The sequence below is a fragment of the Pristiophorus japonicus genome, chromosome 5 (assembly GCF_044704955.1).
Source record: "Pristiophorus japonicus isolate sPriJap1 chromosome 5, sPriJap1.hap1, whole genome shotgun sequence".
Taxonomy (NCBI): Eukaryota; Metazoa; Chordata; class Chondrichthyes; family Pristiophoridae; genus Pristiophorus; species Pristiophorus japonicus.
In genome coordinates this window covers 3,923,221-3,950,900 of record NC_091981.1, presented here as the reverse complement: position 1 = coordinate 3,950,900, position 27,680 = coordinate 3,923,221, and the positions used below count along the sequence as shown (strand labels likewise).

General features: G+C 52.4%; 2 protein-coding genes across 2 annotated transcripts in view; one reads left to right on the top strand and one right to left on the bottom strand.

The window, feature by feature from the left end:
• Positions 1–4,012, top strand: part of LOC139264210 (CUB domain-containing protein 1-like) — an 89,122-nt gene extending 85,110 nt beyond the window's left edge. Inside the window, exon 9 of the mRNA XM_070880317.1 lies at positions 590–4,012. Within this exon, the coding sequence (XP_070736418.1) occupies positions 590–992 (403 nt within the window). The 3' untranslated portion in view covers positions 993–4,012. The remainder of the gene's footprint in view (positions 1–589) is intronic.
• Positions 4,013–24,152: 20,140 nt separating this feature from the next.
• clec3ba (C-type lectin domain family 3, member Ba) lies at positions 24,153–24,711 on the bottom strand. The gene has a single exon (XM_070879774.1). It carries the CDS (start codon positions 24,698–24,700, stop codon positions 24,314–24,316), a length of 387 nt encoding a protein of 128 aa, XP_070735875.1. The 5' UTR covers positions 24,701–24,711; the 3' UTR covers positions 24,153–24,313.
• Positions 24,712–27,680: the final 2,969 nt, after the last annotated feature.

The following is a 27,680-nucleotide window of genomic DNA, read 5'->3' as shown; positions in this document are numbered from 1 at the left end:
ACCGCCATTCAATATGATCATGGCTGATCCTTTATCTCAACACCATATTCCCCGCTTTCTCCCCATACCCCTTGATGCCTTTTGTGTCTAGAAATCTATCTGTCTCCCTCTTAAATATATTCAGTGACTTGGCCTCCACAGCCTTCTGTGGTAGAGAATTCCACAGGTTCACCACCCTCTGAGTGAAAACATTTCTCCTCATCTCGCTCCTAAATTTCTTACCCTGTAGCCTGAGACTGTGACCCCTTGTTCTAGACTTCCCAGCCAGGGAAACATCCTCCCCACATCCAGTCTGTCCAACCCTGTCAGAATTTTATACGTTTCAATGAGATCCCCTCTCATTCTTCTAAACTCCAGTGAATACAGGCCCAGTCGACCCAATCTCTTCTCATACGACAGTCCCGTCATCCCAGGAATCAGTCTGGTGAACCTTCGCTGCGCTCCCTCTATATGGCAAGTTTCTGTTAATTTTTGGGGGGTGCGCGCTCCATTAAACATTCCCCCGCGGTTTTTCCTATTTGCGAGCCGACTGCGCGACCTTTGCCCACCGCCGCTGACTTGTTCTGAACCCCCCCCCCCTCCCCCACAGGAAAAGGCAGCGGGCCCAGCTCCCCCTGGGCATCTACAACCCCGGGGTGAACAGCCGAGTCCCCGGCCGACGGGGCAAGTTCGGGAAGGGGAGACAGGACAATGAGTCACACATTTACGCCGTGATCGACGAGGACCGTGTCTACACTGATCACTTCGGCAAGTCGGGAATGCTGTCCATCCCAGAGGTGGACGTGTATCGGCCCTTCGAGGGGCCCATGGACAGCCTGCCGCCCATGCTCCCACCCCCCCGCAGCACCACCCCCAAAGACGCCAGTCCCGAGGCCGTGCCCATGGTCTCCAACGACCTCTACACCTTCTCGGTGCGGAAGCAAGAGCTGGAGAAGAGCAATGGCGAGATGGTCACCTTCCTCGGGAACGGCGAGAAAGATGCAACTTCCTAGCAAACCGTGTCTGCCTGATTTTATAAACTGTGAGCGAGAGAGAGCGAGAGAGCGAGAGAGAGCGAGAGAGAGCGAGAGAGAGCGAGAGAGAGCGAGAGAGAGCGAGAGAGAGCGAGAGAGAGAGAGAGAGAGCGAGAGAGCGAGAGAGAGCGAGAGAGCGAGAGGGAGAGTGTGTGTGAGCGAGAGAGAGAGAGGGGGAGAGAGAGAGAGAGAGGGAGAGTGTTTGTGAGCGAGAGAGCGAGAGGGAGAGTGTGTGTGAGGGGGAGAGAGAGAGAGAGAAAGAGAGAGTGTGTGTGTGAGCGAGAGAGTGCGAGAGAGAGAGTGCGAGAGAGAGAGAGAGAGAGAGTGTGAGAGAGAGAGTGCGTGTGTGTGTGTGTGAGAGAGAGAGAGAGAGAGAGTGTGTGTGTGTGAGCGAGAGAGAGAGTGCGAGAGAGAGAGTGCGAGAGAGAGAGTGCGAGAGAGAGTGCGAGAGAGAGAGAGAGAGTGTGTGTGTGAGCGAGAGAGAGAGTGCGAGAGAGAGAGTGCGAGAGAGAGTGCGAGAGTGAGAGAGAGAGAGTGTGTGTGTGTGAGCGAGTGTGAGAGAGAGTGTGAGAGAGAGTGCGAGAGTGAGAGAGAGAGAGTGTGTGTGAGCGAGCGAGAGAGAGAGTGCGAGAGTGAGAGAGAGAGAGTGTGTGTGTGTGAGCGAGCGAGAGAGAGAGTGAGAGAGAGAGAGAGAGAGTGCGAGAGTGTGAGAGAGAGTGCGAGAGTGTGAGAGAGAGAGTGAGAGTGAGCGAGAGAGAGTGAGAGTGAGCGAGAGAGAGAGTGAGCGAGAGAGAGAGTGAGCGAGAGAGAGTGCGTGTGCGTGTGTGAGAGAGAGAGTGTGTGAGAGAGAGCACCTGCACTGTACAAACAAATGCATTGTATTTTGCTGGGACTGGGCCTCCCTGGTTTTAACCCTCTGATGTTTTGGGCCATCGATGTGATTTTGCCCTGTGCGGGGGTGGAGTTTCACACCCCCTGGCGATGGTGCAGGACCTCGCCCTGTCTCTCCCCGTTGTTTACGCGGCCTTTCACAACTGATAGATATATATTTTAGAATTTGTAAATAGACAACCATTTTAAACCATTCAAGTCCATCTCCTTTTTCTAATCCCAACCCCCCTCGCCTCCCCTCCAAAGTGGCCACGAAATCACTCTGGTCAAGTGAAACTTCGCGAGTTCAGCACAGGCGCTCTTTCTCCTTGTTCTCCTGACTATGCGTGTGGGGGGGAATCCGGCTCGGACACCGTGGCCCGTAAAGTAGCCCAGTGACAACAGGTCTCCGAGCAGTGGCAGGTGAACCCGTGGGAAGGGGAGACAGCACTCTGATGAAGTTTGCAACGGGACTCGGGCAAGTCAGTATGCCTCTCGTCTCCTGAAAGTTGAACGGGTTTCCACAGTTGTGCGGATGAATGTGAAACTGGACACTTTGTTAAATCAATATTTGTATTTTTATTTTTAAAAAGCAATGTTGCTTTTTGTCCACAAATATTATCGATAATTCTTCGACAAACTTTTGAAAAATGAAATGGACTTCTGTCGCCCGCGTTTACTTGTGTTTTAACGGCTCACGTGATGCGTGAATTGAATGTGTTTGAATTTGGCAGCGTCTGTTTTGGGTTGGGGGCATGTCTCTAAGCTCTGTAGATGTTGGCACCGCTAATAGCAGAGTGGACAATGGAGGTATATCACCAACGCTGTCTCCGTAAGATCCTGCAAATCCCCAGGGAGGACAGACGCACCAACATCAGTGTCCTTGTCCAGGCTAACATCCTCTGTATTGAAGCACTGACCACACTCGATCAGCTCCGCTGTGCAGGCCACATCGTATGCATGCCAGACATGAGACTCCCGAAGCAAATGCTTTATGCGGAGCTCCTTCATGGTAAATGAGCCAAAGGAGGACAGCGGAAACATTATAAGGAAACCCTCAAAGCCTCCCTGGTAAAGTGCGACATCACCACTGACACCTGGGAGACCCTGGCCGCAGACCGCCCGAGGTGGAGAAAGTGTATCTGAGAGGGCGTTGAGTTCTTCGAGTCTCAACGCAAAGAGCGTGAAGAGGTCAAGTGCGGACAGCAGAAGGAGCGCGTGGCAAACCAGCCCCACCCACCCCTTCGCTCGACGAATGTCTGTCCCACCTGTGACAGGGTCTGTGGCCCTCATATCGGACCGTTCAGTCACCAGAGAACTCCCTTGGGGAGTGGAAGCCGAGGTGGTGGTGATGATGATGGAAAGTTCCTCTTGTCAAGTCCTCCTCCCGTGGGAGCACTGCGCCACGCACCGACTCCTGAATACCGGGAACTCTATTCATGGCACCCTGCAGCCACCGAGATCTCGCGGGCGTTTATACCCAGAGGCACCAGCCCCGGGCATAGGACATCCGCCCAGCCACAAATATCTCGATCGGAAACCAAAAGCAGGCAGACACTTCCTTGGCCCTGAATTCAACCAGGGCACGCACACTAAGCACAATGGACTGAAATACTTTCTCATTTGCTAATTTAGCTCAGCCCGTTTATTTCAAACTAGATAATGCCGCTGGTTAAAATTTGAACAGAGAAAATTTTAGATGAGTGCAATAAGCGTTGATACGCTTTAAACCTCCTGTGTAAATTTGGGGTGGGGGAGTGGGGGGTGTTGGACTTTTACCCTGTTCTCCCGGGACTGACCTTCCACAGCCCCTGCTCCGACAGTGAGAGTTGGAACATCTCCGATACTGTTACCTGTCAGCTTCCCACGTTACCACTCGGTACAATTAGTGCAGCCATTTCCCCGCTGTAATTCAACACGTGTAAATAGAGTCTGTAAAGTGAGTGGGTGGGGTGTGGATTGAACTGAAGCGGGGGACTTGGGGGGGCGTGTAATTTATTTATGGTATGAAACACTTGTTATGTGGCTAAATGTGTATATAAGCTTCACACTGTGAGTCGGTAAATCACCAGATGGGACTCACTGCCGTCCTGTTTTCATTGTAAAAGTCTGAACACGCAAACATTTAAAATGACTAATTGCAGTTGTTGTTTGAAACATTTCAATAAAGTTTTATATTCGTTATGTATTTGTTGCTTTAGCAGAGTTTTATTTCCTTTGATACCCGCCCTCCTGTATGGCTCAGAGACGTAGACCATGTAAAGTAGGCACCTCAAATCGCTGGAGAAATACCACCAACGATGTCTCCGCAAGATCCTGCAAATCCCCTGGGAGGACAGACGCACCAACATCAGCGTCCTCGACCAGGCCAACATCCCCAGCATTGAAGTACTGACCACACTCGACCAGCTCCGCTGGGCAGGCCACATTGTCCCCATGCCTGACACGAGACTCCCAAAGCAAGCGCTCTACTTGGAACTCCTTCACGGCAAGCGAGCCAAAGGTGGGCAGAGGAAACGTTACAGGGACACCCTCAAAGCCTCCCTGATAAAGTGCAACATCCCCACCGACACCTGAGAGTCCCTGGCCAAAGACTCCCCTAGCTGCTTGACAAATCTTTTAGAATTTTTTGAGGATGTAACTAGTAGTGTGGACAAGGGAGAACCAGTGGATGTGGTGTATTTTGACTTTCAAAAGGCTTTTGACAAGGTCCCACACAAGAGATTGGTGTGCAAAATTAAAGCACATGGTATTGGGGGTAATGTACTGACGCGGATAGAGAACTGGTTGGCAGACAGGAAGCAGAGAGTGGGAATAAACGGGTCCTTTTCAGAATGGCAGGCATTGACTAGTGGGGTGCCGCAAGGTTCAGTGCTGGAACCCCAGCTATTTACAATATACATCAATGATTTAGATGAAGGAATTGAATGTAATATCTCCAAGTTTGCAGATGACACTTAAGCCGGGTGGCAGTGTGAGCTGTGAGGAGGATGCTAAGAGGCTGCAGGGTAACTTGGACAGGTTAGGTGATTGGGCAAATGCATGGCAGATGCAGTATAATGTGGATAAGTGTGAGGTTATGCACTTTGGTGGCAAAAACAGGAAGGCAGATTATTATCTGAATGGTGACAGATTAGGAAAATGGGAGGTGCAACGAGACCTGGGTGTCATGGTACATCAGTCATTGAAGGTAGGCATGCAGGTATAGCAGGTGGTGAAGAAGGCAAATGGTATGTTGGCCTTCATAGCTAGGGGATTTGAGTACAGGAGCAGGGAGGTCTTACTGCAGTTGTACACGGCCTTGGTGAGACCACACCGTTTTGGTCTCCTAATCTGAGGAAAGATGTTCTTGCTATTGAGGGAGTGCAGTGAAGGTTCACCAGACTGATTCCTGGGATGGTTGGACTGACATATGAGGAGAGACTGGATCGACTGGGCCTGTAGTCACTGGAGTTTAGAAGAATGAGAGGGGATCTCATAGAAAAATATAAAATTCTGATGGGACTGAACAGGTTAGATGCAGGAAGAATGTTCCCGATGTTGGGGAAGTCCAGAACCAGGGGGTCACAGTCTAAGGATAAGGGGTAAGCCATTTAGGACCGAGATGAGGAGAAACTTTTTCACCCAGAGAATTGTGAACCTGTGAAATTCTCTACCACAGAAAGTTGTTGAGGCCAGTTCGTTAGATATATTCAAGAGGAAGTTAGATGTGGCCCTTACGGCTAAAGGGATCAAGGGGTCTGGAGAGAAAGCAGGAATGGGGTACTGAGGTGAATGATCAGCCATGATCTTATTGAATGGCGGTGCAGGCTCGAAGGGCCGAATGGCCTACTCCTGCACCTATTTTCTATGTTTCTATGATCTTTGGGCACCCAGGTGTGGAGGGCAGCGAGCAGGTCAGAAGGCCCCCTCGTCGGACTGCTGCTGGGCATGGCCAAGGTGGCAGAAGTTATGGTCTGAAATTGCTGAACTCGATGTTGAGTGCGAGTGGCTGTAAAGGGCCCAATTGAAAGATGAGGGAATGTTCCTTGAGCTTCCGTTGGACTTTCAGCGATTGCGGAGTATTGCACTGAAGTGTGACGACTGAAGTGTAGCTCGATTCTGCAACTTTCTGATTCAGAGACAGGAGTGCGATCACTGAGACACTTAATTTCAAAAATAAATTACACTAAAAAAGGCCAATAACATTTTATAACCCATAATGTGCACAAGTAAAGAGCTGATCAATTAGATTAGTCACAGCTACTGTGCATGAGTGTAATGTGACTGTGTGCTCCGGCCCCAGCTGGAGTATTGTGTCCAATTCTGGGCACCGCACTTTAGGAAGGATGTGAAGGCCTTAGAGAGGGCGCAGAAAAGATTTACGAGAGTGGTTCCAGGGATGAGGGACTTCAGTGACAGGGATAGACTGGAGAAGCTGGGGTTGTTCTCCTTGGGGCAGAGAAGGTTGAGAGGAGATTTGATCGAGGTGTTCAAAATCATGAGGGGTCTGGACAGAGTAGAGAGAGAGAAACTGTTCCCATTGGTGGAAGGGTGGAGAACCAGAGGACACAGATTTAAGGCGATTGGCAGAAGAACCAAAGGCGACATGAGGGAAAACGTTTTTACGCAGCGAGTGGTTAGGATCTGGAATGCGCTGCCTGAGAGGGTGCTGGAGGCAGACTCAATCGCGGCTTTCAAAAGGGAGTTGGATAAGTAGCTGAAGGGAAATAATGTGCAGGGCTCCGGGAAAAGGCGGGGGAGGGGGACTGGCTGAGGTGCTCTTGCAGAGAGCCGGCACGGGCTCGATGGGCCGAATGGCCTCCTTCCGTGTTGTAACCGTCTAATTCTATAATAATATACAAAGGACATGCAAAACATTGAGAGCATTCAGCAGGATGATATCTGGGATAACAGACTATTGTAATGAAGGGAGGCTTAAGATGCTGCGACTATTTCTAACCGGAGCAGAAGAGGTTAGGGGAGATTTTAAAAGATTTTTTAATTTATGCAGGTTTTGATGACGCAAACACGGAAAGACTATCTTGTCTGGTCAGGGAGTCAGTGAGGAGAGTTCGTCAATTTAAAATTATACCTTGAATTAGAAGAGAAGCTAGCAGAAACTGCATAGTCCGAAAATAAAGAAAACTTTCAATAAGATCATGGCTGATCTGATCATGGACTCAGCTCCACTTCCCCGCCCGCTCCCCATAACCCTTCACTCCCTTATCGCTCAAAAATCTGTCGATCTCCACCTTAAATATATTCAATGACCCAGCCTCCACAGCTCTCTGGGGCAGAGAATTCCACAGATTTACAACCCTCTGAGAGAAGAAATTCCTCCTCATCTCAGTTTTAAATGGGCGACCCTTTATTCTGAGACTATGCCCCCTAGTTCTAGATTTCCCCACGATGGGAAACATCCTCTCTGCATCCACCCTGCCAAACCCCCTCAGAATCTTATACGTTTCAATAAGATCACCTCTCATTCTTCTAAACTCCAAGGAGTATAGGCCCAACCTGCTCAACCTCTTTTCATAAGACAACCCCCTCATCTCAGGAATCAAACTTCTCTGAACAGGATCCAATGCAAGTATATCCCTTTGACCAAGACCTCGCTCTGTCAAGCCCGTGTGGTGGCTGGTGTGCAACGGTCACCCCACGTTAAAAAAATCCACCCACAGGCATCTTCCACCCTTCAGGATGCAGTTCGGGATCCGGAATATTAGGTCCTTCATTGGAACACCTGGGAACTCATCCCTTTTTTGGAAGCAAGTCATTCTTGTTTCGAGGGACTGCCTATGATGATCCTGCCTTAGATAAGGAGACCGAAACTGTACGCGGTGCTCCAGTAGCTGATGGCAGGAAGGTTGAGAGTCAATCGTTGGTTCGTGCTGCGTTCGTGGACCTGAATCAGGGCAGGACCTGAAGCCCCACAATTTTTGGTGCAGCTGAGCTAGGGGCGGGGAAACTGCCCGAGGATCCACCACTGCTCACCGTCCAGAGGTCCCGGCCGAGAGTCGGCACGGGTGGACATCAAGTGAAGACCACGATCAAGGCTCACCTCCCGGCTGACAACAATCTCCGTGTTTACAGATAGCGGTTGGCCAATGGACGAGATAGCTGAGGGTGGGACATCACCCAACATGTGCCAAGGCTTGTTTTTTATTTGTGGGATGTGGGCGTCACTGGCAAGGCCGGCATTTATTGCCCATCCCTAATTGCCCCTTGAGAAGGTGGTGGTGAGCCGCCTTATACAGCGGAGTGTCTCGCTGGGCCATCTCAGAGGGCAGTTAAGAGTTAACCACATTGCTGTGGGTCTGGAGTCACATACCGGCCAGACCGGATAAGGGCGGCAGATTTCTTTCCCTAAAGAGGCAACAGTGAACCAGACGGGTTTTTGCAACAATACAGTAGTTTCATGGTCACCATTACTGAGACTAGCTTTTTATTGCAGCTTTTTGTTCCAAAAAAGTCTCCCCATCTCCTCTCTGGTTCTCTTGGCATGGTGATTAGTTTTTCTATCGGCCATTCCCTCCCTTTGTGGGATGTGGGCGTCGCTGGCAAGGCCGGCATTTATTGCCCATCCCTAATTGCCCCTTGAGAAGGTGGTGGTGAGCCGCCTTCTTGAACCGCTGCAGTCCGTGTGGTGAAGGTGCTCCCACAGTGCTGTTAGGGAGGGAGTTCCACGATTGTGACCCAGCGACGATGAAGGAACGGCCGATATATTTCCAAGTCAGTAATTAACATTATTTAAATTCCCCAGCTGCCGTGGTGGGATTTGAACTCATGTCTCTGGATCATTAGTCCAGGCTTCTGGATTACTGGCCCAGTAACATAACCACTGTGCGACCATACCCAGGACCAGGAGAGAACTACAACAACAACTTGTATTTTTATAGCGCCTTTATCGGAGCAAAACGTCCCAAGGCACCTCCTGGGAGTGTTATCAGAAAAATAATTTGATACCGAGCCACACAGGGAGAAATTAGCGCAGGTGACCAAAAGCTTGGTCAAAGAGGTAGGTTTTAAGGAGCGTCTTGAAGGAGGAAAGAGAGGTAGAGAGGTTTAGGGAGGGAGTTCCAGAGCTTGGGGCCCAAGCAACAGAAGGCACGGCCACTGATGGTGGAGCGATTATAATCAGGGATGCCCAAGAGGGCAGAATTAGAGGAGCGCAGACATCTCAGGGGGTTGTGGGGCTGGAGGAGATTACAGAGATAGGGAGGGGCAAGGGGTCATGGAAGGATTTGAAAACAAGGATGAGAATTTTGAAATCGAGGCGTCGCTTAACCGGAAGCCAATGTAGGTCAGTGAGCACAGGGGGTGATGGGTGAGCGGGACTTGGTGCGAGTTAGGACACGGGGGCAGTGAGCACAGGGGTTGATGGGTGAGCGGGACTCGGTGCGAGTTAGGACACGGGGCAGCGAGCACAGGGGGTGATGGGTGAGCGGGACTGGGTGCGAGTTAGGACACGGGGCAGTGAGCACAGGGGGTGATGGGTGAGCGGGACTTGGTGCGAGTTAGGACACGGGGCAGCGAGCACAGGGGGTGATGGGTGAGCGGGACTGGGTGCGAGTTAGGACACGGGGCAGCGAGCACAGGGGGTGATGGGTGAGCGGGACTTGGTGCGAGTTAGGACACTGGGGCAGTGAGCATAGGGGTTGATGGGTGAGCGGGACTTGGTGCGAGTTAGGACACGGGGGCAGTGAGCACAGGGGTTGATGGGTGAGCGGGACTCGGTGCGAGTTAGGACACGGGGGCAGTGAGCACAGGGGTTGATGGGTGAGCGGGACTCGGTGCGAGTTAGGACACGGGGCAGCGAGCACAGGGGGTGATGGGTGAGCGGGACTAGGTGCGAGTTAGGACACGGGGCAGTGAGCACAGGGGGTGATGGGTGAGCGGGACTTGGTGCGAGTTAGGACACGGGGCAGCGAGCACAGGGGGTGATGGGTGAGCGGGACTGGGTGCGAGTTAGGACACGGGGCAGTGAGCACAGGGGGTGATGGGTGAGCGGGACTTGGTGCGAGTTAGGACACGGGGCAGCGAGCACAGGGGGTGATGGGTGAGCGGGACTGGGTGCGAGTTAGGACACGGGGCAGCGAGCACAGGGGGTGATGGGTGAGCGGGACTCGATGTGAGTTAGGACACGGGGCAGCGAGCACAGGGGGTGATGGGTGAGCGGGACTTGGTGCGAGTTAGGACACGGGCCAGCCGAGTTTTGGATCACCTCTCGTTTACATAGGGTGGAATGTGGGAGGCCAGCCAGGAGTGCGTTGGAGGTAACAGGGGTGAACGGGACGTGACGTGAGTTTGGACACGGGCAGCCGTGAAAACTCAAGAAGAGAAAAATTGTTGGCAACCTCACCGAGCTCCGCACCACAGCTCAGGTTACGGGTGCGGAATGCACGGTTAACCAAATCGGCAGCTCCCCCGGAGACGCAACCACCGCTCACTGACAGGACCGTCGCCCCCCCTCAGTCGCACAATGATCGATGGAAACATAATGACAGGGATCTCGAAGCGGAGGCTTGGCTGACAAACAGTTTGAACGTGAGAAATAGGAGCAGGAGTCGGCCATTCGGCCCCTTGAACCTGCTCCGCCATTTAATACGATCATGACTGATCTGATCATGGACTCAGCTCCACTTCCCTGCCTGCTCCCCATAACCCTTCACTCCCTTATCGTTCAAAAATCTGTCTATCTCTGCCTTAAATATATTCAATGACCCAGCCTCTGGGGCAGAGAATTCCACAGATTTACAACCCTCTGAGAGAAGAAATTCCTCCTCTTTTCTGTTTTAAATGGGCGGCCCCTTATTCTGAAACTATGCCCCCTAGTTCTAGATTCCCCCACGAGGAATCTACCCTCTCTGCATCTACCCTGTCAAGACGCGTCCAAATCTTCTATGTTTCAATAAGATCACCTCATTCTTCTAAACTCCAATGAGTAGAGGCCCAATCTGCTCAATCTTTCTTCATAAGTCAACCCACTCATCTCAGGAATCGACCTCGTGAACCTTCGCTGAATTGCCTCCAATGTAAGTATATCCCTCCTTAAATAAGGAGATCAGAACTGTACGCAGTACTCCATGAGTGGCCTCACCAATACCTTGTACAGTTGTAGCAGGATTTACCTGCTTTTATGATCTATCGGGCAGCAGTGATACCCGCCCTCCTGTATGGCTCAGAAACATGGACCATGTATAGTCGACACCTCAAGTCGCTGGAGAAATACCACCAACGATGCCTCCACAAGATCCTGCAAATCCCCTGGGAGGACAGACACACCAATGTTAGCGTCCTCGACCAGGCCAATATCCCCAGCATCGAAGCACTGACCACACTTGATCATGCGGTCACAAGTGTCTCCCACCCCTGGCAGACCAATGCTGACTCAATGGCCCGTCACAGTCCGGGTACAGGGTGAGGAAGCACAAGTGGACAGAGGACAGCTGTGTCAGCCGACACATGACTAACGGCGATTGTTGAGTTCCGAACCATGACTGTCTTCTCATGCCCCGCCCATACAAGGTGCTCCGTAAATCCTCAGCCCTGAGCTTCTTCATGTTCAGACCGATTTCAAGTCTCTTTCTTAACAGTTGCTAAGTACCACATTTCCTGTAAATTTTACAATTCCCGATATTTTATTTTTGCCACTGAGTCAGAACTCCCAACGGTTCCAGCGCACAGTCCAGTCCGACTCTCTCAGTGCAATGCTGAGGGAGCGCCGCACTGTCGGAGGGGCAGTGCTGAGGGAGTGCCGCACTGTCGGAGGGGCAGTGCTGAGGGAGTGCCGCACTGTCGGAGGGGCAGTATTGAGGGAGTGCCGCACTGTCGGAGGGGCAGTGCTGAGGGAGCGCCGCACTGTCGGAGGGGCAGTGCTGAGGGAGTGCCGCACTGTCGGAGGGGCAGTACTGAGGGAGCGCCGCACTGTCGGAGGGGCAGTACTGAGGGAGTGCCGCACTGTCGGAGGGGCAGTATTGAGGGAGTGCCGCACTGTCGGAGGGGCAGTGCTGAGGGAGCGCCGCACTGTCGGAGGGGCAGTACTGAGATAGTGCTGCACTGTCGGAGGGGCAGTGCTGAGGGAGTGCCGCACTGTCGGAGGGGCAGTACTGAGGGAGCGCCGCACTGTCGGAGGGGCAGTACTGAGGGAGCGCTGCACTGTCGGAGGGGCAGTACTGAGGGAGCGCTGCACTGTCGGAGGGGCAGTACTGAGGGAGCGCCGCACTGTCGGAAGGGCAGTACTGAGGGAGTGCCGCACTGTCGGAAGGGCAGTACTGAGGGAGTGCCGCACTGTCGGAGGGGCAGTACTGAAGGAGTGCCGCACTGTCGGAGGGGCACTGTGAGCTTGAACAATGAGCTGTGAGAAGTTGCTTCGCCCTTTCACACCTGCAGTCTGGCAGAGAGCAGCCAAGGAGCCATTCTCGGGTTAATGAGCAAACGTTACACGCCAGGGATTGCATTGACTGTCAGGGAAACAGTCAGCAGGTGTGGGAGTGGGACTTTCGCTGATTGTGCAACCCTCCCATGGTGCCAGGCCAGTCCGCAGCTTCACTCTCTCCAGTTCATTTCATTGCTCTGTAGCTGGCTTTTTAATGGAGCCTTAGTTACAGTTACTGCAAAAAAAAGAGAGTTTGGCTGCCTTTGTTTAGAAACAGAATCAGCAGCACCGGGTGAGCTAGCGAGCAGTGACACGCAGGTTCCCGGACAGCTAACTCTGAGCTCTGCCAGCGCACCACAAAGCACACCTTCCAGGCATCAAAGAGTGTGCACAGAATAATTGCTGATCACATCGTATCACTGACATAGCCAGCCACAAACCCAGCCCAGACTGGCTCACGCTCAGAGCCGCAGCGAGCGAGAGAGCACAGGAATAGGACACAGGAACACGTGTATCCCCTGGGAGGACAGACGCACCAACGTTAGCGTCCTCGACCAGGCCAATATCCCCAGCATCGAAGCACTGACCACACTCGACCAGCTCCGCTGGGCAGGCCACATTGTCCGCATGCCCGACACGAGACTCCCAAAGCAAGCGCTCTACTCGGAACTCCTACACGGCAAGCGAGCCCCAGGTGGGCAGAGGAAACGTTACAGGGACACCCTCAAAGCCTCCCTGATAAAGTGCAACATCCCCACCGACACCTGGGAGTCCCTGGCCAAAGAACGCCCTAAGTGGAGGAAGAGCATGGTCAGGAACCAACGCGTTTTGCTGTCCATGATAGATCCAATTTCTTTGAAGAACTTTTTTTATACTCGGGAATCTCTCATGGCAGCTATAGCGCCAGTCAGAGAAAAGACAGACTGGCATTTATATAGCGCCTTTCATGACCACCGGACGTCCCAAAGTGCTTTACAGCCAATGAAGTACTTTTTGAAGTGTAGTCACTGTTGTAATGTGGGAAACGCAGCAGCCAATTTGTGCACAGCAAGCTCCCACACACAGCAATGTGATAATGACCAGATAATCTGTTTTAGTGATGTTGATTGAGGGATAAATATTGGCCCCAGGACACCGGGGAGAACTCCCCTGCTCTTCTTCAAAATAGTGCTGTGGGATCTTTTACATCCACCTGAGAGAGCAGATGGGGCCTCGGTTTAACGTTTCATCTGAAACAAAGTACCTCCAACAGTGCAGCACTCCCTCAGTACTGCTCCTCCGACAGTGCAGTGCTCCCTCAGTACTGCCCCTCCGACAATGCAGCGCTCCCTCAGTACTGCCCCTCTGACAGTGCGGCACTCCCTCAGCACTGCCCCTCCAACAGTGCAGCGTTCCCTCAGCACTGCACTGGGAGTGTCACCCTAGATTTTTGTGCTCAAGTCCCTGGAGTGGGACTTGAACCCACAACCTTCTGAACCAGAGGCGCAGGTGCTGCCCACTGAGTGACGGCTGACAGTGTGGATAAGCTGTTTATAAGTACTGGACAGTGAAACCATGCAATGCATAATGCATCATTCTAAGTTTATGTTTAGTGTGACCTGTCCATTTAAAACTGGATGTTCTAACTGCAGTAACCATTTGGATGAACTTGCGTCAGAACTGCTCATTTTGGTCGGAAGAATGAGGGAGAGCAATATGAGCTAAATGGTGATTGGGTGAGCGCTTTGCGGAACACCTCCGTTCAGTCCGTGAGCGTGACCCTGAGCTTCCGGTCGCCTGTCACTTTAATTCCCCGCTCCACTCCCACTCTGACCTCCCCGTCCTCGGCCTCCGACACTGTTCCAACGGAGCTCAACAAAAGCTCGAGGAACAGCACCTCATCTTTCGTTTAGGCCCTTTACAGCCTCTTAACTCAACATCGAGTTCAACAATTTCAGAGCGTAACCCTGCCCATATTTTAGGTGCCATTTACACCCCCTCTAGACCCATCTTTTGTCCCATTACCATCTCCTTTTGCCTCGCACCATCATCGCTTTTGTCTCTCTAATCTCTCCTGCCTTCCACCCAATCACAGACCTTCCCTTTTGTTCCTCCCTCCCCTCCCCCCTTTCCCTGCCCCCGCACTCGTTTAAAAACCGGTCACATCCCCAACTTTTCCCAGTTCTGACGCAGGGTCACCGACCTGAAACGTTAACTCTGTTTCTCTCCCCACAGACGCTGCCCGACCCGCTGAGTGTTTCCAGCATTTTCTGTTTTGATGAACTAATGGTACAATTTTAAAGGGGGTGCAGGAATCTAGAGATCTGGGTGTGTGTACACCAGTCTTTGAAGGTGGAAGGACAGGTTGAGATGGTTGTTAAAGCTTTCGGGATCCTAGGCTTAATAAACAGAGGCATAGAGTGCAAAAACAAGGAGGTTTGCTAAACCTTTATAAAACACTGGAGTATGTGTTCATTTCTAGGCACCGCACTTTAGGACGACATCAAGGCCTGAGAGAGGGTGCGGAGGAGATTTACCAGAATGGTTCCAGGGATGCATTGACTTTACATCAGAATTGACAAAGTTTAGAGATTATAACTTTTCACAGTTCTGACGCAAGGTCACAGACCTGAAACATTGGCGTGGAAATCCCAGCCTCCCTGGGTCCGTACGGAGTGTGTACTGAGTGTGTACGAGGTGTGCATGGGGTGTGTACGGACTGCGTGCGGGATGTGTACGGGGTGCGTACGGAGTGTGTACGGACTGTGTATGGTGTGTGTACGGACTGCGTGTGGGGTGCGTATGGAGTGGGTACGTGGTGCGTACGGGGTGCGTACGTGGTGCGTACGGAGTGTGTACGGGGTGCTTACGGTGTGTGTATGGACTGCGTATGGGGTGCGTACGGGGTGCGTACGGAGTGTGTACGGAAAAGCCGTTTTTTGGCGCGCAATGCACATGCGCTGAAACCCGGCTTTTCCGATGTGCCAAGTTTCTGGTTTGACAGATGGCCGCACCTCGGGGAGATGGACATTCCTACGGCGGAGATTTGGGCTATTTGCCTGTCTCTTGCCCAGCGAATGTTCTGAAAACTCTTGTGCCTGGTAAAAGCAGGCACATAGCCAACTTTTACCAGAGTAAAGAGTTTAAAAACATATCAAAAACAAAAAAATAAAATGTAATAATACATATTTATATTAAAAACCCTGCCCATTTTATTTTAAACCATAATTAAAACTTTTATTAAAAATCAGCAATTATTTTTTTTTTCAAAAACATTTCCATAAACTTGAATTTCTTTGGTGTATTTATGTGAGGTGTTTTTTAATGTTTATGCAGTGTTTGGGTGTTTGGGGAGTTTCAGACTTACCAAACTCCGATTGCTATGAATGAGAAAATACTTTACCGTGATTGGGTGTCCAGGCCCACGTGACTCCTGTGGACGTCCCAACGTGAACGCACTCTGTTGCGCAAGAAGAGGAGGCCTCGAGTCCGGGATCTCTGGCGGGAGTTCGGCCAAAAGGTAGGTGCGCATCTTTTGCCCTATTGTTAGTCGATCGCCCGCGGGAAGAAGAAACCGGGATTTCAGGGCAAAAACTCTGTTTCTCTCTCCACAGATGCTGCCTGACTTGCCGAGTATTTCCAGCAATTTCTGTTTTTATTTCACTCATGATGTAAAGCTTTTTTCCGCAGCGAGTGGTTAGGATCTGGAATGCGCTGCCTGAGAGGGTGGTGGAGGCAGACTCAATTGTGGCTTTCAAAAGGGCCAGCCCACACTGCGCGATATGTGAGCGCACTAGGTCCGTGCAGCAGAGCAGGTCTCCAGTCGTCCTGGTTAACCCTTGCCACTGGACCAAGACCTCGCTCTGTCAAGCCCGTGTGGTGGCTGGTGTGCAACAGTCACCCCACGTTAAAAAAATCCACCCACAGGCATCTTCCACCCTTCAGGATGTAGTTCAGGGTCTGGAATATTAGGTCCTTCATTGGAACACCTGTGAACGTTTTGGCATGGAAGCAAGTCATCCTCGCCTCGAGGAACCGCCTCTGATGATGATGGAATAAGTACATGAATGAAAAATATTTGAAGGCTACGGGGAAAGGGCAGGGGAGTGGGACTGGCTGAGGTGCTCTTGCAGAGAGCCGGCACGGGCTCAATGGGCCGAATGGCCTCCTTCCGTGCTGTAACCGTTCTCTGATTTCAGATTTCGAGCATTATTTTGCTTTTGTTGTAGGTAATTGGCCGTCCCTTCTACAGATGGTGAGTGTGTCTCCAGAGAGAGTGTGTAAACTCCATATCAGGCAAATTGGAACTAAAACATTGTGTTGTTATTATTAAACATACAAGACGTTGAGGGGGATTGACAGGGTAGATGCTGAGAGGATGTTTCCCCCGGGCTGGAGAGTCTAGAACCAGGGGTCACAGTCTCAGGATAAGGGGTCGGCCATTTAGGACTGAGATGAGGAGGAATTTCTTCACTCAGAGGGTGGTGAATCTTTGGAATTCTCTGCCCCAGAGGGCTGTGGATGCTGAGTCGTTGAGTATATTCAAGGCTGAGATCGGTAGATTTTTGGGCTCTGGGGGAATCGAGGGATATGGGGATCGGGCGGGAAAGTGGAGTTGAGGTCGAAGATCAGCCGTGATCTTATTGAATGGCGGAGCAGGCTCGAGGGGCCGAATGGCCGACTCCTGCTCCTAATTGTTATTTTCTAATAAGCAAAGCTGGCGAATGTCTCCCAAATGACCAAAAGAAAAATGTAATTACATTCTGAATTTGGGGGTTGACTTATTCAAAGAAAAAGTACGTCTTGAGAAAGCTAAAGTGATTCAGACGCTTCCCACAGAGAGTTCTGTCATTTAGTCTCACTGCTGATGTGAACAAGAAAGGGTGATTTAGTCTGTTGAGGTTGCACTGTCGTTTCCATGACCTCCCTGTACTGCTGTCCGATTGACGAATCTGACTTCATATCCCAGAGTGTCAGCCAGGTGCACTGTATTGGTCCTCGACCAGACCAACATCCCCAGCATCGAAGCACTGACCACACTCGACCAGCTCCGCTGGGCGGGCCACATTGTCCACATACCCAACACGAGACTCCCAAAGCAAGCGCTCTACTCGGAACTCCTTCACAGCAAGCAAGCCAAAGGTGGGCAGAGGAAACGTTACAGGGACACCCTCAAGGCCTCCCTGATAAAGTGCAACATCCCCACCGACACCTGGGAGACCCTGGCCAAAGACCGCCCTAAGTGGAGGAAGTGCATCCGGGAGGGCGCGGAGCACCTCGAGTCTCGTCGCCGAGAGCATGCAGAAAGCAAGCGCAGGCAGCGGAAGGAGCGTGCGGCAAACCAGTCCCACCCTCCCCTTCCCTCAACCACTGTCTGTCCCACCTGTGACAGGGACTGTGGTTCTCGTATTGGACTGTTCAGTCACCCGAGAACTCACTTTTAGAGTGGAAGCAAGTCTTCCTCGATTCCGATGGACTGCCTATGATGATGATGATGATGATGGACAGTGGCCAAGCTGCAGGTCAGAAAGCGGAGTGCAGGGGTGAGAGGTCGCTCCTCAGACTGGCACAAATTGGGAAGCGATGACCCCCAGGGATCGGTGCCTGAGACCGGCTCTGTTCTCCATTTACGCAAACAATTAGGACTCGGGAATCGGAAGTACAATTTCAAAATTTACCGACGACACCAAATTAGGGGCTGTAGCTAATACTGAGGAGGTCGGTGACAAAATACAGGAAGACATTAATAAACGTGCAGAAGGTGCATGTAATAGGCAAATGAACTTCAATATAGGTCAGTGGGCGCCGGTACATTTTAGAAGGAGGAATAAGGAGGGCATTTGCAAACTAAGGGGCCGGAATTGGCCCTTTCTATAAGGCCCATGGCCACGGGTCGGTGCTGAGGGGCCGCCATTTTGTAGATTGCCTGGCGCCCTCCCCCTTGGGTGCCAGGCCGCTGGCCCGGCCGAGACCCTCGCTGGGGGCCCAGTGTTTGCCACTAAGGTGACTGCAGAGTTTGCAGTGGCCCCTCCCCCGCTTTAACTGAAGGGGAGGGTCCTTGTGACATCACCAGCGGGGCGCCAATGACTCTGAGTATCAGCCACTCTGACTTTCCCCACTCCCGCCCCTCTCCCCTCACCCACACCCCTCCGACCCGCCCCTCTCCCCTCACCCACACCCCTCCGACCCGCCCCTCTCCCCACCCCCACACCCCTCCAACCCACCCTTCTCCCCACCCCCACACCCCTCTGACCTGCCCCTCTCCCGCCCCTCTCCCCTCACCCACACCCCTCCGACCCACCCCTCTCCCCACCCCCACACCCCTCCGACCTGCCCCTCTCCCGCCCCTCTCCCCTCACCCTTCTCCCGCCCCTCTCCCCACACCCCTCTCCCCTCACCCCTCTCCCACTCCTCTCCCCTCACCCACACCCCTCCGACCCGCCCCTCTCCCCACCCCCACACCCCTCCGACCTGCCCCTCTCCCGCCCCTCTCCCCTCACCCCTCTCCCGCCCCTCTCCCCCCGACCTGCCCCTCTCCCGCTCCTCTCCCCTCACCCCTCTGACCTGCCCCACTCCCACCCCTCCCCCCCACATCCACACCCTTCCGACCGGAAACAAAAGTCAAAGAGCTGAACATCGGCGGAATGTGCACCCCGTGCACCGAGGCGGAATGGACCAAGCGCCTAACTAATGGCAGGTGCTCCCCATTTCGGGGCAATTTCGGCCCCTGAGTGTCTGAACGGTGTAGGAGGGCAAACGAGCCAAAGGTGGGCAGAGGAAACGTTACAAGGACACCCTCGAAGCCTCCCTGATAAAGTGCAACATCCCCACCGACACCTGGGAGTCCCTGGCCAAAGACCGCCCTAAGTGGAGGAAGTGCATCCGGGAGGGCGCTGAGCACCTCGAGTCTCGTCGCTGAGAGCATGCAGAAACCAAGCGCAGGCAGCGGAAGGAGCGTGCGGCATAGAAACATAGAAAATAGGAGCAGGAGTAGGCCATTCGGCCCTTCGAGCCTGCACTGCCATTCAATAAGATCATGGCTGATCATTCCCTCAGTACCCCTTTCCTGCTTTCTCTCCATACCCCTTGATCCCCTTAGCCGTAAGGGCCATATCTAACTCCCTCTTGAATATATCCAGTGAACTGGCATCAACAACTCTCTGCGGTAGGGAATTCCACAGATTAACAACTCTCTGAGTGAAGAAGTTTCTCCTCATCTCAGTCCTAAATGGCCTACCCCTTATCCTAAGACTATGTCCCCTGGTTCTAGATTTCCCCAACATCAGGAACATTCTTCCAGCATCTAACCTGTCCAGTCCCATCAGAATCTTATACGTTTCTATGAGATCCCCTCTCATTCTTCTAAACTCCAGTGAATAAAGGCCCAATTGATCCAGTCTCTCCTCATATGACAGTCCAGCCATCCCGGGAATCAGTCTGGTGAACCTTCGCTGCACTCCCTCAATAGCAAGAACGTCCTTCCTCAGACTAGGAGACCAAAACTGAACACAATATTCCAGGTGAGGCCTCACTAAGGCCCTGTACTTACTGCAGTAAGACCTCCCTGCTTCTATATTCAAATCCCCTAGCTATGAAGGCCAACATACCATTTGCCTTCTTCACCACCTGCTGTACCTGCATGCCCACTTTCAATGACTGATGAACCATGACACCCAGGTCTCGTTGCACCTCCCCTTTTCCTAGTCTGCCGCCATTCAGATAATATTCTGCCTTCGTGTTTTTGCCCCCAAAATGGATAACCTCACATTTATCCACATTATACTGCATCTGCCATGTATATGCCCACTCACCTAACCTGTCCAAGTCATCCTGCAGCCTCTTAGCGTACTCCTCACAGCTCACACTGTCACCCAGTTTAGTGTCATCCACAAACTTGGAGATATTACACTCTATTCCTTCATCTAAATCATTAATATACATTGTAAAGAGCTGGTGTCCCAGCACTGAGCCCTGCGGCACTCCACTAGTCACAACCTGCCATTCTGAAAAAGACCCGTTTATCCCGACTCTCTGCTTCCTGTCTGCCAACCAGCTCTCTATCCACGTCAGTATATTACCCCCAATACCATGTGCTTTGATTTTGCACACCAATCTCTTGTGCGGGACCCTGTCAAAAGCCTTTTGAAAGTCCAAATACACCACATCCACTGGTTCTCCCTTGTCCACTCTGCTAGTTACATCCTCAAAAAATTCCAGAAGATTCATCAAGCAGGCTTGGACCGATCCTGTCACTGCTTTCCGACCTCACTGCAAACCAGTCCCACCCACCCTTTCCCTCAACCACTGTCTGTCCCACCTGTGACAGGGTCTGTGGTTCTCATATTGGACTGTTCAGCCACCTGAGAACTGATGTTAAGAGTGGAAGCAAGTCTTCCTCGATTCCGAGGGACTGCCTATGATGATGAGAGGAACAGGGGATTCTGGGGGCACAGATAAACAAATCACAAAGTAGCGACACATTTTTAAAAAGCAAACCAAGAACTAGGGTTTATTTCTAGAGGGATAGAGTTGAAAAGTAGGGGAGTTATGCTGAACCTGTATCGAACCTTGGTTAGACCACACTCGGAGCACTGTGTACAGTTCTGGTCGCCGTATTATAAAAAGGATATAGAGGCACTGAAGAGGGTGCAGAGAAGATTTACAAGGATAATAGCAGAAATGTGAGAGTGTAGCAATTGGGAAAGGATGGGGAAGAGCCACAGTTTAAAACCCTTCCGCCACGATAAACCCAGGGGCTGTATCAGTATAAAACTTCCCTCGGCCTGCAATGGTAAACCCTTTGTATACAGAGAGCACCATGATCTGCAAACACCTATGTAGTGCCAGGTATAATGCAAGTTCTGTTGCGTAATGCATGTTGGAAAGAAATGTAACTCTACCCTCACTGTGTACAGTATGGTGACACATGGAATGTAACTTGATGAATGTACCACAATGGATTGTATGAATTGTACCTTGAAATGTAAAATAAAGAAATGTATTGAACAGAACTGCGGTCAGCATCCAAATGTACTGAACTGCTTTCCAATGTATTGTGCAAATTTTTATATGAATAAAGTATATTTTGAAATTTTTTAAAAAGAAAAAAAAAGGATGGACAGTCTGTTCTCTAGAAAAGAAACTGAGGAGTGACCTGATAGAGGTCTTTAAGATTATGAAAGAGTTTAGAGCCCATGGGGGAGGGGGTGTCCATGGGGGAGAGGCGAGGGGGAGGGGAGACCATGGGGGAGGGGTGTCTATGGGGGAGAGGCGAGGGGGAGGGGAGACCATGGGGGAGGGGTGTCTATGGGGGAGAGGCGAGGGAGAGGGGAGACCATGGGGGAGGGGTGTCTATGGGGGAGAGGCGAGGGGAAGAGGAGCCCATGGGGGAGGGTTGTCTATGGGGGAGAGGCGAGGGGGTGGGGAGCCCATGGGGGAGGGGAGACCATGGGGGAGAGGCGAGGGGAAGAAGAGCCCATGGGGGAGGGTTGTCTATGGGGGAGAGGCGAGGGGGTGGGGAGCCCATGGGGGAGGGGAGACCATGGGGGAGAGGCGAGGGGAAGAAGAGCCCATGGGGGAGGGGTGTCTATGGGGGAGAGGCGAGGGGGTGGGGAGCCCATGGGGGAGGGGTGTCTATGGGGGAGAGGCGAGGGGGAGGGGAGACCATGGGGGAGGGGTGTCTATGGGGGAGAGGCGAGGGGGAGGAGTGTCCATGGGGGAGGGGTGTCTATGGGGGAGAGGCGAGGGGAAGGGGAGCCCATGGGGGAGGGGTGTCTATGGGGGAGAGGCGAGGGGGAGGGGTGTCCATGGGGAAGGGGTGTCTATGGGGGAGAGGCGAGGGGGAGGGGAGCCCATGGGGGAGGGGTGTCTATGGGGGAGAGGCGAGGGTGGAAAGCCCATGGGGGAGGGCTGTCTATGGGGGAGAGGCGAGGGGGAGGGGAGACCATGAGGGAGGAGTGTCTATGGGGGAGAGGCGAGGGGGAGGGGTGTCCATGGGGAAGGGGAGACCATGGGGGAGGAGGAGGGGAAGAATTGAGAAACTGATCATGCTCCCACAGCCCCCGTTAGCAGATTATGACGGGCCGTTGCCAACGGTTACACAGATACCCAGTCGCCCCGCTGCTACCCGAGCCGAAGGCAGGTGTTTGAACTGATTCCCTGAAATCGGGGGACAAAATCACAGCGACGTTCTTGTGCATGAATCAGCTTTATTTCCGAGGAGCGCCGGAGGGAACAGCGAAAGGCAGAGTTTGGTTCTAACTGCAGGAAAACCCGGGGGAAGCCGCGAAGCCAAGCGAAGGCTGGGATCCTGCACAGCTGAGATAACCATGATGTCACGCGGAGGGGGGGGGCGGCCCTGGGGGCTGTGTGTCGGAGCCTCGACGCTCCCCGGCACAGGGCAGTGGGTTCAAGCCCCCTCCCCCCCCCACCCTTGCCCGCCCCACCCACCCTCGGATCCAGACCTCTGCCACACAGCTCACCCGCTCAAGTGCCAAGTGGATACGCTTCCCAGGGAAAGGCAATTCTGGGCGAGGGGAGGAGGAGTTCCATCAAGCGGCTTGTGGCAGCTCTGAGTATAGCGTGAGTGAGTGCGACCATCCACCAAAGAACGCAACATGACGGAGGATTGAGGATGGATAGAACGTGAGGGAAAGGAGGTACGTCATCCTGTTGCAAAGGGGATGGAAAATAAAAGCAGGGAAGTCCTGCTCCAACTGTACAGGGTATTGGTGAGGCCGCACCTGGAGTACTGCGTACAGTTCTGGTCTCCTTATTTAAGGAGGGATATACTTGCATTGGAGGCAGTTCAGAGAAGGTTCACGAGGTTGATTCCAGAGATGAAGGGGTTGTCTTATGAGGAAAGGTTGAGCAGGTTGGGCCTCTACTCATTGGAGTTTAGAAGAATGGGAGGTGATCTTATTGAAATGTGTAAGATTCTGAGGGGGTTTGACAGGGTAGATGCAGAGAGGATGTTTCTCCTTGTGGGGGAATCTAGAACTAGGGGGCATCGTTTCAGAATAAGGGGTCGCCCATTTAAAACTGAGATGAGGAATTTCTTCTCTCAGAGGGTTGTAAATCTGTGGAATTCTCTGCCCCAGAGAGTTGTGGAGGCTGGGCCATTGAATATATTTAAGGTGGAGATAAACAGAGTTTTGAGCGATAAGGGAGTAAAGGGTTATGGGGAGCGGGCAGGGAAGTGGAGCTGAGTCCATGATCGGATCAGCCATGATCTTATTAAATGGTGGAGCAGGCTCGAGGGGCCGAATGGCCGACTCCTGCTCCTTATTATGTTCTGATGTACATACGTTCTGGGCAATGGCATTCTCTCGTATCTGCACCACTCACAACAAGGTATCTTCGCTGAAGGAACAGCCCATAAGAACATAAGAAATAGGAGCAGGAGTAGGCCACAAGGCCTCTCGAGCCTGCTCCACCATTTAATACGATCATGGCTGCTCCGATCATGGACCCAGTTCCACTTCCCCGCCCGCTCCCCATAATCCCTTATTCCCTTATCGTTTAAGAAACTGTCTATTTCCGTCTTAAATTTATTCAATAATCCAGCTTCCACAGCTCTCTGAGGCAGCGAATTCCAAAGATTTCTCCTCATCTCAGTTTTAAATTTAAAGTGGAGGTTGTAGCCCTAAGTCCCCTAGTTTTAGTTTCCCCTATGAGTGGAAACATTCTCTCTGCATCCACCTTGTCAAGCCCCTCAGTATCTTATAAGTTTCAATAAGATCACCTCTCATTCTTCTGAATTCCAATGAGTAGAGGCCCAACCTCCTCAACCTTTCCTCATAAGTCAACCTCCTCATCTCCGGAATCAGCCCAGTGAACCTTCTCTGAACTGCCTCCAAAGCAAGTATATCCTTTCGTAAATATGGAATCCAAAACTGCACGCAGTACTCCAGGTGTGGCCTCACCAATACCCTGTATAACTGTAGCAAGACTTCCCTGCTTTTATACTCCATCCCCTTTGCAATAAAGGCCAAGATTCCATTGGCCTTCCTGATCACTTGCCGTCAGGTAGCGTAAATAAATCAGGTTATAGTCGAGGAGGAATACCAATCGGCCCCTCCCCGGGGGACACTTAAGGGATGTTGTATTGGCAAAAGTAATTCTTTCGAAGGCGGCAGGATTCGTCGAACCATTTGCCGATGGCGAGGCCGGTCATGACCACGCAGTTGACCCTGGTGCCGCCGTCGGGTTGCTGGGTGATCTCGGTCTCCCAGTTGGTAAAGTTTACGGTCACGCCGCTCACGTCCGCCCAGGACCCCTCGGCCGTGATGTCGGTGATGCCCAGCCACACCTCGTGCTCGCGCCCCACGGTCCGCACGGCGTACTCGTGCAGTGCGTCGTTCTCCTCGCGGTCGCCGGGCGCGGCCAGGACGCCCCCGTGCTCGATGCAGTCATCGGCTGCCTGGTGAAAGGTCTTCTGCCCGCTCATCGACAGGAAGCACTTCCGGTGCACCTTCATCCCCCTGAGGCACACTGGGCAGAAAACAGGAGAGCGTCAGGGTTAGGGGCAGGAGTCGGCCATTCGGCCCCTCGAGCCTGCTCCACCATTCAATCAGATCACGGCTGATCTTCCACCTCAACTCCACTTTCCCGCCCGATCCCCATATTCATTCTCTACCACAGAAGGCTGTGGAGGCCAAGTCACTGAATATATTTAAGAGGGCGATAGATAGATTTCTAGACACAAAAGGCATCAATGGGTATGGGGGAAAAGCGGGAATATGGTGTTGAGATAGAGGATCAGCCATGATCGTATTGAATGGCGGTGCAGGCTCGAAGGGCTGAATGGCCGACTACTGCTCCTATTTTCTACGTTTCTATCCCTCAATTCTCCGAGAGTCGAAAAATCTATCGATCTCAGCCTTGAATATACTCAACGACTCAGCATCCACAGCCCTCTGGGGCAGAGAATTCCAAAGATTCACCACCCTCTGAGTGAAGAAATTCCTCCTCATCTCAGTCCTAAATGGCCGACCCCTTATCCTGAGACTGTGACCCCTGGTTCTAGACTCTCCAGCCCGGGGGAAACATCTACTCTGTCAAGCCCTGTAAGAATGTTGCATATTTCAGTGAGATCACCTCACATTCTTCTCAACTCTAGAGAATATCAGACTAGTCTGCTCAATCTCTCTTCATAGGACAATCCCCCCATCCCAGGAATCAGTCTGATGAACCCTCGCTGCACTCCCTCTATGGCAAGTATATCCTTCCTTGGGTAAGGAGACCAAAACTGTGAGAAAGAGGGTTTGGGATGGATAAACAACATGACAGTATCATACTGCATAGGGGGCCTAGTGGTTATGTCACTGGACCAGTAATCTAGAGAGTGTGGACTAATGATCCAGAGACGTGGGTTCAAATCCCACCATGGCATCTCGGGAATTTAGAAACATAAAAAATAGCTGCAGGAGCAGGCCATTCAGCCCTTTGAACCTGCACCACCATTCAATAAGATCATGGCTGATCATGCAACTTCAGTACCCTTTTCCTGCTTTCTCTCCATACCCCCTTGATCCCTTTAGCCGTAAAGGATACATCTAACTCTCTTTTGAATATATCTAACGACTTGGCCTCAACAACTTTCTGTGGTAGAGAATTCCACAGGTTCACAATTCTCTGAGTGAAGAAGTTTCTCCTCATCTCGGTCCTAAATGACTTAACCCCTTACCCTTAGACTGTGACCCCTGGTTCTGGACTTCCCCAACATCGGGAACATTCTTCCTGCATCTAACCTGTTCAATTTAATTCAGTTAATGAAATAAATCTGGAATTAAAAAGCCAGTCTCAGTAATGGTGTCCCTGAAACTACCAGATTGTCGTAAAAACCCATCTGGTTCACTGATGTCCTTGAGGGGAGGAAATCTGCCGCCCTTACCCGGTCTGGCTGATATGTGACTCCAGACCCACAGCAATGTGGTTGGCTCTTAACTGCCCTCTGAAATGGTCCAGCGAGTCACTCAGTTATACCAAACCACTAGAAAAGACAATAAGAATCCGAACAGCACTGTGGGGACACCTTCGCAACACGGACTGCAGCGGTTCAAGGAGGTGGTTTCTCAAGGGCGATGGGGGATGGGCAATAAATGCCAGCCTTGCCAGCGATGCCCACAACCCATGAGTGAATAATTTTTTTTAAATGACGCACTTTGCGACACTTAACGTGTTTGGGATTGGAATATTTGATTGGTGTACGCACCATTGACAAGCTGATATCGAGTGTGCCATCTTCTGTTGCCCCGAGGCCATTAAACAGTCAACCATGCAGAACGAGACTGGAGTCACATGAAGGCAGGACCGAGTACCAGGGACACTTCCCTCCCCCTTGTCGGCCAGTTGGGGTTTTGCAACAGTCTGCCGCACATCGCTGAATATTGTTCAGCTGCCGGCCCCCACAAATTCTTCAATTCAATTTCACAACTAGCCACAGAGAGATTGCAACCCATACTGCTCCCCTCCCCCATGGTCACCCCTCCCCCATAATCACCCCACCCCCTCCCCCATGGTCACCCCTCCCCCATGGTCACCCCTCCCCCATGGTCACCCCTCCCCATCCCCCATGGTCACCCCTCCCCCTCCCCCATGGTCACCCCTCCCCCATAGTCACCCCACCCCCTTCCCCATGGTCACCCCTCCCCCATGGTCACCCCTCCCCCTCCTCCATGGTCACCCCTCCCCCTCCCCCATGGTCACCCCTCCCCCATGGTCACCCCTCCCCCATGGTCACCCCTCCCCCTCCCCCATGGTCACCCCTCCCCCATGGTCACCCCTCCCCATCCCCCATGGTCACCCCTCCCCCATGGTCAACCCTCCCCCTCCCCCATGGTTACCCCTTCCCCATGGTCACCCCTCCCCCATGGTCACCCCTCCCTCTCCCCCATGGTCACCCCTCCCCCATGGTCACCCCTCCCCCTCCCCCATGGTCACCCCTCTCCCATGGTCACCCCTCCCCCATGGTCACCCCTCCCCCACCCCCATGGACTTTCCTCCCCCTCCCCCATGGTCACCCCTCCCCCTCTCCCATGGTCACCCCTCCCCCTCCCCCATGGTCAACCCTCCCCCTCCCCCTCCTCCATGCTCACCCCTCCCCCATGGTCTCCACAACCATACACAATCTGTCCAACAAAAGAGTCAGAACCAAAAATTGCAGTTGGAGATTCTGATTCATCCATTGGGATGAAGCACCGGGGGGGGGGGTTATTAGTCAGGGAAAGTCCTGGGGCAGCCAAGCAGAGGCTGGCCAAATTGGGCCGATACTCTCTGGAGTTTAGAAGAATGAGAGGTGATCTCATTGAAACATACAAGATTCTGAGGGGGATTGACAGGGTAGATGCTGAGAGGATGTTTCCCCCGGGGCTGGGGAGTCTAGAACCAGGGGTCACAGTCTCAGGATAAGGGGTCGGCCATTTAGGACTGAGATGAGGAGGAATTTCTTCACTCAG

Excerpts from the sequence above, each read along its gene's own strand:
- clec3ba (XM_070879774.1), bottom strand. The coding sequence starts at position 24,700 with ATGAAGGTGCACCGGAAGTGCTTCCTGTCGATGAGCGGGCAGAAGACC.